Source organism: Myotis brandtii, unplaced genomic scaffold (assembly GCF_000412655.1).
Source record: "Myotis brandtii unplaced genomic scaffold, ASM41265v1 scaffold1086, whole genome shotgun sequence".
In the NCBI taxonomy this organism is placed as follows: Eukaryota; Metazoa; Chordata; class Mammalia; order Chiroptera; family Vespertilionidae; genus Myotis; species Myotis brandtii.
Window position 1 is genome coordinate 767621 of NW_005353696.1, and position 14817 is coordinate 782437.

General features: G+C 37.4%; 1 protein-coding gene across 9 annotated transcripts in view; it reads left to right on the top strand.

Moving 5' to 3' along the window:
* The window catches only part of MKLN1 (muskelin 1, intracellular mediator containing kelch motifs), a 309377-nt gene extending 303978 nt beyond the window's left edge, over window positions 1-5399 (top strand). For 7 of the 9 annotated variants that reach the window (XM_014542908.1, XM_014542906.1, XM_014542914.1 and 4 more), the window contains one exon: window positions 3990-5399. In XM_014542908.1, coding sequence (XP_014398394.1) covers window positions 3990-4111 — 122 coding nt within the window. In that variant the 3' untranslated portion in view covers window positions 4112-5399. Of the gene's footprint in view, window positions 1-1531; window positions 2039-3989 lie in introns of those variants that run through there. The other 2 variants (XM_014542853.1, XM_014542861.1) reach the window with 2 other exon arrangements.
* The last annotated feature ends 9418 nt before the right edge of the window (window positions 5400-14817 follow it).

Below are 14817 nucleotides of genomic sequence, written 5' to 3' on the forward strand. Positions count from 1 at the left end.
TATTCTGGGATTTATTTACCTTCTATGGCTGTCACTGGAGCTGAGAGCCGGCTTTAGCTCTGAGGCCAGCTCCAGCTTGAGGCCTCGGCTGCTGAAAGCAGGAATCTAGGGTTTGTTTGGGTTCTATAATTGCAACATTGTTTCGGTCCTGCTGGCTCCAGCTCTCACTGCTGAAAGCAGGTATCTGGGGTTTTTTTAGCTTCTATAATTGCAACATTGTTTCTTAGAGAGCAGCTCAGAGGCCGGCAAGGCAGGCAGGGAACCTTGGCTTCCTCCTTCACTGGAGCAAGCAAGCCTCCTGTTCGCTTCAGCTGCCTGGCTGCCAGCCGCCATCTTGGTTGGCAGTTAATTTGCATATCGCCCTGATTAGCCAATGGGAAGCATGTCGGAGGTACGGTTAATTACCATGTTTGTCTATTATTAGATAGGATACATTTATTATTAGAACTAGGAAGTGTAAATAAAGAAACTTGTATCCAGAAAAAAATGAGAATTTTTGCTACTACTACTTCTTCACCATAAATAGGAAAAACTACCTAGTCTGTGTAGGATGTTAACTTAAAAATTATTCCTAATAGGTCACTTTCTTTTTAGAGCAGTCATTATCTTCAGTCATGGTAATAGTGATAGAGTGATAGCTAGTATTTACTGAGCACTTACTATGGGGCCACATACTATTCTAAGCACTTTACATGACAAAATTGATTTAATTTCCATAGTAACCTTATAAAGTAGCTACTCTTATGATCCCTTTTTATATTCAATGAAACTAGGACACAGAGAGGCAAAAAGTAACTTGTCCAGGAATAGTGCTAGTGAGTGGGAAAACCAGGATTCAAACCTTAGTGGTTTCGGTTCATAGCTCATTCCCTAACCCACTAACTATACCACCTTTCATTGAGCTTTACCAGTTTTCACTCTTCTGAGTGATTAGTTCCTCATTTCATTCTGTGGTGAGAAAAAGTGATTGGGATGAGACATGAGATTTAGAATCAATACAACCTTTTTTTGTCCTGTCTCTGATATTTAAATAGTCATGTCACTGTTGATGAGTTTCTTAGTGTCCCGCCCCTCTTTGATATATTTAAAAAAAAAAAATTGAATACAGATAAAAGCTTAAGATTCTCCTTGAACAACTTTCCTCAATCTTTGTCCCCACTCCTCAAGTGTAACCACTCATACTGGACAGATCTTTACACAAACACACACAACTGTATACACAGACATCAAGATACAGTTGATTCTCATTATTTGCAGAAGTTACACTCTATAAAGTCCCCAGGAACACTGAGTTAGTGAATACTGAACCATTCCTCCTATGGGACATACACATGTTTGTGCAAGGCTCTGCTCACAACATTTTTGTCAACCTAGCAATACATAATCTTGCTTTATGTGTGTTTCTGTTGAAAGATACCTTATTTATATGTTTATATTCTTGATTCATTAACATTGAACTCATAGCCAACAGCATTAATAACTCATTTTTAAACAAAGCTTATTTATTTAACAGACAAATTTTTCCCATAAGGCATATCATGGCCTTCTTGCTTTTAGGAACACAAGACACCACTTCAGTACTACACTTGGGGGCCATTGTAAGCAGTGATGTCACCCAAAAAAAAGCACAAAATGCAAAAAACATGGCACCAGTAGACTGTTTATGAGAGCTGAAACAAGAAGACAGAGCATCACCCAGTTTGACCTCAGCTGAGAATGTGTGCATGTGGTGACTCAAGTTTCGCTGCTCTGAGCATCTCTGTGAAGTGCCACCAGTATTGATTGTGGGATTGTAGGCAGGCACACAAATATGAATCTGAGTAATGACAATTGACTGTATATATTCATGTACACACGTAGGTGCATAGTTTTGGTGTTCTGGTTTTATTGTAAAATATAAAAAATGTATTTTGCATTGTAAATTTAAAATTTAATGATGTAACTTGAAGATGTTTGCATGAAACTACAATAGCTCTATTATATTCTTATTAGTGACACATAGTATTCCATAATAAAGGTCTACCATAATTTAACCATTCATCTAATGAAGAATAATTTCAATTTCCTCATTGGTAAAGGGTGAAAAAGTAAAAGATGTTCTCAGAGGATTAAATGAACTTAGCACATTGCCTACAACTTAAGCACTCAATCTATAATAATAAAAGGGTAATATGCTAATTAGACCGGACATCATTCCGGACGTCCTTCCTGACAAAGCTGGGGCCGAGGGAAGCCAGCCCGGGTCCCGGGTGCCTGTGGGCAGCTGGAGGAGGAAAGCAGCCCGGGTACCGGGTGCCAGAGGGAAGCCGGTGCTGGCAGCCGGGGGAAGGAAGGCCTACTTTTGCACAAATTTTCATGCATTGGGCCTCTAGTTAGTTAATAAAAATAATGGGCTTTGGAGTCAGATAGACATGGATTCACATTCCATTCTCTTCCCTTACCGGCTGTGGAACCTTATTAAATTACTCAATTTCTCTAAGTTTTCCTATTTGAAAGTGGAGTTTATGATAACTGCTTCGTTGTTTTTTATGACAGTGCAATGCAGTCATACAGAAACACCTAGCACACAGTAGGAACTTAGTGTTTCTTCCCTCCTAAATCATTTGATCTCATGAAAATGGTATTACTTCATTAGAGTACTGTCACAGAATCAATACCACAACATTTTCACAAATAAAGAAAAGAAGGGAAAAACCCTAATGTTGAATTCAAAGAGAAACAAGCAAACCCGTCTATCAAATTAGTAACATTACCATGCAGTAGGGGCAAAGGGGAGGAAATTAAATCTTTTTAGTACAGTGTTTAGACCAGGGGTGGGCAAACTTTTTGACTCGAGGGCCACAATGGGTTCTTAAACTGGACCGGAGGGCCGGAACAAAAGCATGGATGGAGTGTTTGTGTGAACTAATATAAATTCAAAGTAAACATCATTAAAAAAAAGGGTACGGTTTTTTTTTTTTTAGTTTTATTCATTCCAACCAGGCCGGATCCGGCCCGCGGGCCGTAGTTTGCCCACGGCTGACCTAGGGCCAGGGGGAAGGGAACAATACTTGCAGATATACTCTAAAGACAAAAGCAAAGAATCGTTTGAGTTTTTGCTGGTAGTAGTATGGGTATAGTAATTCTGGAACATTTTTTGTGTGTATTAGGTTGATCAAATGAGTAAATATGATGATGTTGCTGGGAGTTGGTTTTCTTAGTGGGAGAAAGGAGATATAAATATAGAATGGGATAAGGAAAGGAAGAATCCTGTGGAGGTTCTTAAAAAATTGGAATTAGCAATAAAAACATGAACTCATGATTCTGTTAAAGAAAAAATATGCTATGTACATACCATAATGTGTGTACATATATGTTCAGGCCTGAAAACAATGAAACCCTTGGTAATTAGTACAACTGATCTGGTTTCTAAATATCCTTCACCACTAAAAGGAATTAGAGCTCCATGGAAAAATAGCTAACTCCAGAGCTATGTAAAGATAAGCTTGGATATCTACCAGAAAGTAAGGAAGTGCTAGAAATTAACCGGAATATTTCAGAAAGACAGGAGCTTGAAAGAGTTCTCACTGGACAAATCTGGGACCACATGAGTATTAAAATGATACCAATGAATATAACATTGAACAAGGAAAGGATCCATGAATACATACTAATACAAATAAATAAAAGTCAGAAAAGGAGTGAAATAATCCTCAGTGGACTAGAAGAGGAAAATGCTTGCAGGAAAAGGAAGAGAAATCACTATTGTTACTAAATCACTATAGTTACTAAAGTGCTGGTTATTTGGCTAGGTTCTTTTCACATCAGTCATTGAAAATGCTACCAGCTAGTCAGAAAGGGGTCAGGACCCATAGCTCTAGTTTTAAAGCCGGTTTTGGTTTTGGTTTTGGTTTTTCCATTATACATTGCTGTTTTTCTCAACCGGCTTTTCTGTTATGTGTTGAGTTTTAAATACAATGGATGAATTTCTTTGTATCTCTCCTTCACAGGCTTTTCAGATGTGGATCATACCTATGCTCAAAGAACTCAGCTCTTTGACACCTTAGTAAATTTCTTTCCTGACAGCATGACTCCTCCTAAAGGCAACCTGGTGGACCTCATCACACTGTAACTGAAGAGTCACTGGACAGAAATGGAGACCAGGAATCTGCTTTCAGTATTCTGGATTTCAACTCTACTGACCGACAGGCCGCAGTGACTGAGGACTGCACCAGAATCCCGAAGGGATCTTTACCATCACAAGTTCTAACCCTCTTTCTTCATACCTGACCTCAGCCCCATTCTCCTCATCCCATTCCTCAGTTAAGTTAATAATAAAGTGAAATTGGTATACTTTCCATTTAAATATATATATATTTTTTACTTTAACTTGTAAAAATTAATGAGTATAAAAAATAATAATCAGGTAGTTTACCCTTTCCTGATTTTTATTTCATTTTTATAAAATTAGGGCAAGTAAGCACTATTAACAGACCCAGTGCTATAAGAATTGGGATTGTGTTGTTGGGTTGTGTGACCTTCTTTCTCCTCCCTTCCCATTTCCCTTTACCTTGCATCACACAGCTGCTTGTAGGTGGTGTCACTTGTTTACCTCTTCATTCTTAACAGTATATAGTTCTATAGGGCAACTGATGTATGTTAAAGTGATGTGTATATGTCTCTGTTGACTAGAGTCTTGTATTACATTAAGCAATAGGAGAAACAGAGGGCTCAAATTTATGTTCCTCTTCATAGAACTGAAAAATGAAACCCAAGATTGGTCCAGGCACTTATCTGAGATTGGTCTGTAGTGTTTTTATGATGGATATTATAAGCTTTGAGTCACAGAAACTTAAACAGAAGAGTATCGTTCAGAACCTTTAAGAGCCATTATAAAAGTTACCAGCAAGAGGATTCTAGAAGTGATTAATATGTTCATTGATATCTTTGTGGCAGTTTTGGAAGAAAATGGCTTTCCCCTCTGATAGAGCTGCACAGACTCAGGGCTTCCATTACTTCCTGTACTATCAATCCATAGCATTTTCATTTGGGAGGATGGGTGTCCATAGCTCTGCTTTGTTGATCCAGACACATTGGCTCCGCACATCTGCTTCTGCATACTGATATTTTAAAGAATGATGGAGTGTAGTTGTCCAGTGGAATACAACTGGCAGGCATTTCACTAAGCACATAGACTAGGCTTTTTTAAATGAAGGAAAAGAAAAATGGTGCAAATACTTTTTCATTAAACTAAAAAAGAAAAAGGCAGATAGGTTTGTCTATTTTTTGTGGGGGGTGGAGATATTTATTGTTCCATGAGGTGCTATGGAATGCAATATAGGAAACCTACACCTGACCAGTGCTTATTACATTTGCTCAAAAGAATGCTGTGTTAAAAACAAGTTGTATTAAAAAAAAAAGTGTGCTTTGTGCAACTGATACCCACCATGCTTAAAGCAGACTAAGCATAATGAATGTTCATCAGTCCAATGGCTCTTAAAAGTGAATGACTTTATGGAATTCAGTATGTACTTGAGTAGCAAGATTAGGTCTCACCAAAGAAAGAGAAGAAATTGAGTTGCACTTTTGAAAAGTCTCATATATAGGAATGAGACTTGGAGATCCATCTTCACTCTGTATTGCATGATTTTACTTCTTTTGGGGATGGACAGAAATCTATTTTTCCTAGCTCTAGGCTTGAATCTTGGGCTTCTTAGCTTTCCAAGCTTCCCAAAGCAATCAGTATAGTGATTTATTAAACAATTAGATCTGTACCTTACCTTGTGAAAAATATATAATTTAGTAAGTACCAAAATTTGTGTAGCTGCAGAATAACCAATTGACTTTACAGATGAGCACATAGAATTTACTTATATACTTGTACAGTTTCATAAAATGATTTTTCTGAGTGACAGTCTAGAATATAAAATATTAATATCACTAATATGGTATATCACTAATATGGCCAATTGAATCTCATTTTGTGAAAACAAGTACAAATCAAAGAGTTGATAGGGAAGAACTTGAACTTGATAAGAATTTCTAAATTTAAAACCTGAATTTTGCTCTCTGTGAATTCTGGCACTTTAAAAACATTAACCAAATGAAGTTCTGCTGCCCTCCACGATTTATTTTTATAATGCTTTGTCATTTTTTTCATTCATTTAGATTCCATATTTGGAGGGAACTCAGTGACTTTTTTTGTTCTTGTTTTTCCCTGATAGTACCAGTAGTTTTGTTTTGTTACATCCGCTTATTTTAATTTTATCTTTTACTTTATTTAGGTGTGGGACTTTTCCTCTTTATTTCTGATTTGATTTTTTTTTTTTTTGCAAACATGTTTAAATGGGGTTGAATGATAGCAAACACTTTGATGTTGCTTAAGTGAGAAACTGTTGAGATTATTGACTAGGTAAATCAGAGTTTGTATCATGGGGCTTTACACTGCTGGTAATGATTGTAGGAGAATGTAGGGCTTCATTATATCCATGCCCAAGAGTGACACATTGCTCACATTTCACATCACTGTTTTGAAATTTACTTATAGATGTAATGAGTAACTACATTTATTTCCAAGAATTCCAGCAGTATATTTAATTTAAATAATCTAATTTGGTATTTAGATACATTATTTAGATAGCCAAGTAGCTGTTTTACTATTTTTTAAATCTTTCTAGTTTAGTAAATCTCATATTGAAACACCTGGTATGCTAGTTAGTGGATTACAGTTTGTTCAGTTTTATTATCCCTAGCTTCAGCTTCATTCCCATTTCTCTTTTCTTCCAGCCAAATATATTATTCCAGAGTAATAAACTAGAAATAGTTTATTTAAACTAGAAGTAAACTAGATCTTCATCATTTTTAGTGCTTATACTTCATGAGAAATTCTCTGACTTGCAAGGCACTTCTAAAATTCATCTGCATTTTGTGGAATGACAGAGACCTCATGTGGCCAGCTTGATTAATTCAAATGTATCAATCTCTTATTCAAGCAAAGAAATTTAGACTTGAATGTCTAACTTTGTGCTAAAGCTGACAGTATTAACCTTTAGCAAGATAATTTTTTTAATATATTTTTATTGATTTCAGAGAGGAAGGGAGAAGGAGAGAAAGATAGAAACATCAATGATGAGAGAAACATCAATCGGCTGCCTCCTGCACGCTCCCTACTGGGGATCGAGCCTGCAACCCGGGCATGTGCCCTGACCGGGAATTGAACTGTGACCTCCTGTTCATAGGTTGACCTAGAAAGTCTAGGGCTAAAAGAGCCAAGAATAGTCAGAAAAATAATGCAAGAGCATCTTTTTAAACCTGGTTTTCATTTACATTAAAATTGGCCTATGCATGTCTAATAAGTAAAAACTGATAGAGAGCATTAGAAAGTTAACTCTTTGGTTTATCATAGACCGGCTTGTTGGGTTCAGAGCTCAGTTACTTAAGATTATAAAACTATTCTTGGGTGAAATATGTATGTTGAATATAAGTGGTTGCCAGCTTATCCTCCAGTGGGTCTTTTCACATCTGCCTTATAAATGCTATTTACAGAAACATGATCAGTTTTATGTAATAAAACAGTTTTAAAATCTAACCTGCAAACAAAAGCTAGTTTGAGGCACTTAATCATTTAGTGAGGAATGGAGAATGATGCTTAATGGATGAAAAAACACTTAGAAAGGAGTATGTTCCTGATTTATTCTCTGAATTATACTGTTTCATGAGAAGTTACCCTGTAATTATTCCTACCACCATATGAAATTCATTGAGTAATTGTGGGTCATTGATTATTTCCTGAGTAAATGTGTTCATTCTTTAGCTGGTTGGATGTTGCAAAGCAGTTGAGAATTACGGATTCAAGTGAGTTCTCTGTGGGCTGGGGTGTCCTTACAATGTGTACTCCAAACAGTCACCTAGACATAAAAAATACACCCTTCATAACCCTTCTTTTCTTAGAAATCATTGTTCATCTGCAATGTCATCCTTTTGTAGATTCTGACCTGCGTTTTCACCAAGTTTTAAACTCTTAAAATAGCCTTGATCTGGGATGTGCAGGCTTCCTCAGAAGAGGTTTATAGGAGAAGTATCATAAAGGGTCTGCACATGGCCAGGCTTGAGGATTAGATTTTTTGGGCTCTTTCACTCAAAGATTATTTTCTTTTTTTAATCCTCACCCGAGGATATTTTTCCATTGATTTTTAGAGAGAGTGGAAGAGAGAGGGAAAGAGAGAGAAATATCGATGTGAGATAAACACATTGACTGGTTGCCTCCTGCATGAGCTCTGGCTGCAACCAAGGTACGTGCCCCTGACTAGAACCTGAGACCCTTCGGTCCGCAGGCCGACACTCTATCCACTGAGCAAAGCCAAGGCTCAAAAATTCTTATAGTCCTAATTAGTCAAATAGCATCCTTCTTCCTCCCCCCCTCTGTGGGCTCTGTCTCCCTGTGATTTGTATTCATGCTGAAATGACTTGGCTATCCTAAACTTCTAGTCTGCAGGTATGTCAGTTGAAGGGGGAAGTTTCCAAGTTTGTTGAAGTAATTAGCCTACTAGATCAGCTGAATGATGTTGTCATTATTTGTTTTGGCAGGAAGGACTCATTGCAATTTATGGATTTCTTCTTCAAGTGCTTTTCATTTTTCTCAAAAAGTACTATCTTAGAGATTTTATTTATACATAATTTTAACCTTGATTTTCTTCTACCCACTAAATACTGTGAGTTGTGTTGTCATTATTTTTCTGACTATTCTTGGCTCTTTTAGCCCTAGACTTTCTAGGTTTTATATGGCATTGCTTACTGGTGTTGTGCTGCTTGTGAAAAAAATGTCATAATCATTCTGAGACATCATTTATCCTTGTTTATGACAACAGAATAGTGAAATTAACACTTGCACATTATTAAAGAATTAATGTTCAAATATTGCTATAAAAATGCTCGTCATTTTCATATGGGGGATAGTAATGTGGTTATGGCAGCTTTAATGGAGGAGCCAGTGTTGGCTTCTTTTCCTATCACTAGGAAGTTTACTCATAAAGTTATTGATAAGGTACAAGTTTCATAGCAGAGCTTATGGAATTCACATCACCAGCATTTCCATTTGCCTATTGTCTTTCCTTTCTTTATACTTTTTAGCCTTTTCCCCCTACTCCCAACTCCTCCGAGTAGCACTGATTTTCTGCTGAAATTGGAATTTGTGTTAAGAATTGACTTTTAATTTCAATATAATTGAGCATTGGTAATAGCTTTGATTGCCATGAAATGATTGGTATTCATTTTTTCTTAAATAAAAGTAATGCAGGCTTAGACACGTCTCTTCCCCTCAACTATGTGAATTTAGTTCAAATTCCAAATGACTAAATCTTATTCCTAGTCATAGCCAATGATAAAGTCCTCTGACAATAGATTCTATAGCCCTTGAGGAGTCATGAGAGATGATAGTAATACAGATGTCCTAGTGGTGCAGAGAGGTGTCCTGTGGGAAAGCATATCACTGTCTATTTGTTCGGTAGAACCCTAACGTTATAGACCTGAACTAGTTCAGAGCTTGAAAACACCAGAACCAAAGGGTAGTTCTAGTTTCTCTTTCACATTAGAGTCATTGTTTGGAAATAAAGTTTGCAAATATACTTTCAAGTCCTCAAACACTGCCTGGCTTGATTTAAAACAGGATGTTATGTGGATGTTATCCAAGAGCTATAGGGTCAACAACAAAAATAAGGAGAAATGTTTAGTAGGGAATTAGACCATTTGTAAGATATCATTTATAATTGTGAAACAATTTGTCTTTTTGTCTGTTGTTCACACCATCTGAATGAACTATGAAACTTATGTGTGCAGTGTTCTATTTTGCCTGTATGTGGCATTTTCACTTGAGTCTTAGGAACAGAGCTAGAGAAGAGAATGAGGATATGTTAGAAAAGAAAAAAGGAACTTTTAAAAAATATATTCATTTCAGAGAGGAAGGATGAGGGAGAGATAGAAACATCAAAATCATCAATAGGGTGCCTCCTGCATGCCCCCTACTAGGGATTGAGCCCACAATCCAGGCATGTGCTCTAGCCAGGAATCCAACCATGACCTCCTGGTTCATGGGATGCTGCTCAACCACTGAGCTACACCAGCCAGGTGCAACTTCTTTTTTTCCTTATGGATTTGAAGGTCCACAAATCTAAACAAAGAAGAAAGCTCTTCCTTTCTAGCCCTAGATTAATTGTATTAATGCAGTGCTGGAAAGAAGACTTATCAAAAGGGATCAAAGCTCAGTTATTCTGAATAGTCGTTGGAAAGCAGCATTTCTTGGTTAGTTTCTTTTTTCATCTTCTCCCAAATAGCTGTTAGTGATCTTGAAACAAAAAAACCAGTGTAATCCGGCCAGCGTGGCTCAGCAGTTGAGAGTTGGCCATGAACCAGGAGGTCATGGTTCGATTCCCAGTCAGGGCACATGCCCAAGGTTGTGGGGTCGATCCCCGGTGGGGGGCGGGGTGCAGGAGGCAGCCGATCAATGATTCTCTCTCATCATTGATATTTCTATCTCTCTCTCCCTCTCCCTTCCTCTCTGAAATCAATAAAAATATATTTTTAAGTCCACAATGTAATGGGCCCTAGATCTTAAACTAGGTGAGCAGTTTATTATGTACAGCTAGTTCCTAGATAAGGGTCCAGAGGGAAAGCCAGCACTAAAACATTTTAACAGGCAGTTTGGGGCTCCCCCGGGACTTGCTTTGCATGGAGTTGAAGCTCTTGCTGAAACAGCTCTGACCATCTGGGATGCTAGCATTCAGCAGTTAGTTAGTTTGGGTATCTGCGCTGTCTGCCCCGTGTACACTGGCCTGAGGAGATCACCACTCTTCAGTTCCATCCAGGGCTTAATGAATGCCAAGTTAATTGGCAGGAAGAGAAACACTGACCATCTACTAAACAGGCCTGTGTGCATGATTAAAGAGTTGCTCAAGTAGACAATTTTGAGCTTTATATTTCTCCTTTGTTAACCAACCTCAAGAAAGCCTTTGTTCAGTTTAGTGTCATTTGGTTAGTGTTTTTTTCAAGCCCTTTAGGAAAAATATTGTCCTTTCATGCTTAACTTATAACCCATACAAAATTGAACTGACATCAATTTAGTTTCCATGTTTTAAAATAAATTAATTCTACATAATCCCAAAGGTCTCTGTTTGTTCTACTTGGCCAAGAAATACATACATGAATTCTGGGCTTGGCATTAGAAGTATTAAATAACTGATGTATTCTTTAGGTTGCCTCCACATCAGTAAAGTGTTAATTAAATTAGAGAAGGTATCTAGAATAAGGCTAATGCTATTGTTGCTGGCAGAGTCTTAGGATTATTTTGCAACAAAACAAGAGGAGAGGATCTTAATGCCATCAGGGCCATGCTGTCAGATGTTTGCGGATGCCTGTTCTAGCATGTTGCCTGGGAATTACTGTCTTTACTTTCTTGGGACGAAAGGGTAAAGGGGGCTTTACACTTTTTTAATTGCCTACTTTAGAAGTCCTAGGCTACTTTCATCTTTTAAAGGCTTAGTTTAACTTTACACATACACATTAGCTATATGTGTAGAAGCACTGAATACAACATTATAAGATATACTAAAGTAGTTGTCTATCCAACCCCAAGTTTGATAGTAGGATATGAAAGTCTAAAAGTTTAAGTATGAATAGTCTATTGGGAAGATAGATATATATATATATATTTAAGTCATGTGTTGGTTTTCTTTTTTTTTTTTTTGTCCTTTCCCAGAAATACTATTTTGGTAACTAGCCAGTTGTAAACTGTGTTCTCCCTCAATTGTATACCACCCATTTCTTTTTATTGGAGAAATAAAAGTGGACTTTCTTTCTTAAACATTACATTTAGCCTGGCCAAGAGGTGCTGTGATTGTGTTATTCTGTAAGCCAGCTTGCTTTTTTGACTTGTGCAAAATGTCTTTTGAAATGTATAAATTAGATAGTATAGTATTAATTTCCTTTATTATAGTCTTCAATTTAGAAATTGCAATATAATGTGTTTTTCTATGAGCAGATTTTGTTATAGATATATATATGGACATATATATATGGATATATGTATATGGATATATATATATATGAATATTAAATAGTTGGCCCTTGAACAGCACAGGTTTGAACTGCGCGGGTCTACTTATATGTGGATTCTTTTCAATAAATACTGTAAATATATTTTCTCTTATGATTTTCTTAATAACATTTTCTTCAGCTTATTGTAAGAATACAGTGTCTGATACATATAACATACAAAATATGTGTTGGTTAATCGGCTGCGTGTTTATTGGTAAGGCTTCTGGTCAACAGTAGGCTGTTAGAAAGTAATTAAGTTTTGGGGGAGTCAAAAGTTGTATGTGGATTTTCGAAATGGATATCGACAGTGCAGGCGTTGAGGGTCCCTAAACCCCCCCCCCCCCATTTTGTTCAAGGGTCAGCTGTGTATATTTTTCTTTTAAAGAGATTTCTTCCCTGCTACCACTTCAAAATCTATGCGCTGCTGTGTCTACAGCCTCAGAAGAAGAGTACAGGAAAGCTAAGATGAGGCCCTCCTTTTCCTGTCTTGGTCTTCGTCTTGGTAACAAACATTATCCCATCTTTCAAAATGGCATGTGTTAAAGATGATTTTAAGTCAACTCTTTAACTACTTTTATAAATTAGAAGTACTCAATGGCCAGAAATTAAGATCCCTCCATTTATGGATCCTCAAAGCCAAAGTTGGACTGGAAGTTAGATTGAGAAGGAAGATACAACTCCTTCCACGGCCAACAGAGCTGCTCTTTCTGGGCCTGCTTAGTAATGCTGTGATAGGTAGCTCCTTCCCTCTGTCGCAGCGTCTCCCGCACCGGCAACACGGTGTCACCGCAACCTGCTCATCTGGAAGCTGGAAATTGTTAAATATCTTTTATGAGACTTTTAAATGATAACATTTGTTGATGTTTGTGATTATGTGTTTATTATCGAAACTTAGGACATAATTGTAAAGAAGGAAAACCACTATATATTAGCTGATGGGACTTAACTCATTTTCTTTTTCCTGACTTCCATAACCCAACATGTTAGAGGACTGAAAAACTATTAAAAAATTGACACAGTCATTCTCATTGTCTTACCACATGTGTGGAGCACTGGGATGCGAGCATTTGTGCCTACTCTTCTATTCCTTTAAACATTGTCCTTTCCTAGACAGTCTGGAAATGATTCTGTTGATATGTATCTTTTAAGCCTAAATGATGGGTGTGTTACCCAGAAGCTGTAGAGAGCTGCCTTGTTCAGATCATTGGAAACTTCTAAGACTCATTCCAATTCTTCAGCTCTTTGTGCACCACTATGCACATTGGGGCATCTTCATACCCAGGAAGAGCTTTCTGTTTCCATGTATTTTTTAACATGACCATAGTTAAACCCACATCCAAAAAGGATGTACTTTCCAAAAGCCAAAGGAAAAGCAGAGAAAAGCAAAGCAAAAGGAAAACAGGCAGGATGAACATAAACGTAAATAAGGAGTCCTTGAAACAAGCATGCCCTTAGCCATGCATAAGCAAGTGTCTCTTCAAAAAGTGTATTTCTTTGCTCACAGCTGAGAGTCGGAAGTTTTGTATTTCATTTGAGACTCCTTTTCTTGGCGTGTGAAGGCGGTAACTGCTGCCTGTCAGGGCTCGGCTCTTTTCTTCACCCTCTTTGGTGGCACTGGGGGCTTAGGGCTCTATCCTGAGGTTCCTAAACCAGAAATGGGAATCTGAGGGAGCTCAGGAGCAGCCGGCCTGAGCTGGTTGTGGCTGTTAAACAGAAGTGCTTGGGGCACCAGATCTCTTCAGGCAGCATCATTGTCCCCAGTCGTTGTTGCGCCACGTGGAGTGTTCTCAGTCTCCCATTCCCATCATGATCCTCTGTCGCTCTATCTGTGTGGACATTGTAGGCTTCGTTCTTTGGTACAGTAATCTTCTGATCCCAGGTTTGATGAATGTTTTCAACACTGCTTTGTGAATAGTGATCTGCTGAACAATTGCAATTGTAGAATTGTTGTATGTAATGTACATATGGAGAAAGAATGTATTTTGTTCATTTTCTTAATAAAAAGTTATATATGGACACTACAAGTTGTCTCTTGTTTGCTAAGACTACTTTTGAAGTCAACTTGTAAAATGTTTATGTACTTTGCAGTTATATTTTTTTTCCTCAAAAAGGTTTTATCCGGGCTTCCAAAGAGGAAAATGATACACAGTGTAGAAGGGCCTTTGGCACGAACTTTCTGGGGAGGTTTTCATTTTTAAAGAACTGTAAATTCATAAAGTGAGGTTTTTTAATCTGTTAGTGAACAGTTCAATTTTATGTTTTATATATTTCTTTAAGGGAAACACATGTATAGGTTAGGAACTGGAAAAAAAACTGACTTGAAATAGAAGATTGATGATAGAAAAGATAATAGTAACTAACAAAAGAGAACCACAGAGCTGAAGGTGTTGCAAAGTTTGGAAAAATTCTGGATCCCTGTCCACAGTGAAAGTGGTTGAGCCTTGAAAAAAATAAACTCAGAATTATGCCGAAGAAATGGATCTCAAGAACAAGGAAACGTGCACTTGGCCCTTTACATCTGATCTGTTTGACATTTTCTTGGCTTAGTCCTACATTTTGCAGTGAGTTAGTTGGTCAACTGATTTTATTCAAAATAATTTATTTTCTCAATTTACACATCAAATCCATCTTGCTTTATCACTTCCATTTTTTAAAAATACATTTTATTGATTTTTTTACAGAGAGGAAGGGAGAGGGATAGAGAGTTAGAAACATCGATGAGAGAGAAACATCAATCAGCTGCCTCCTGCA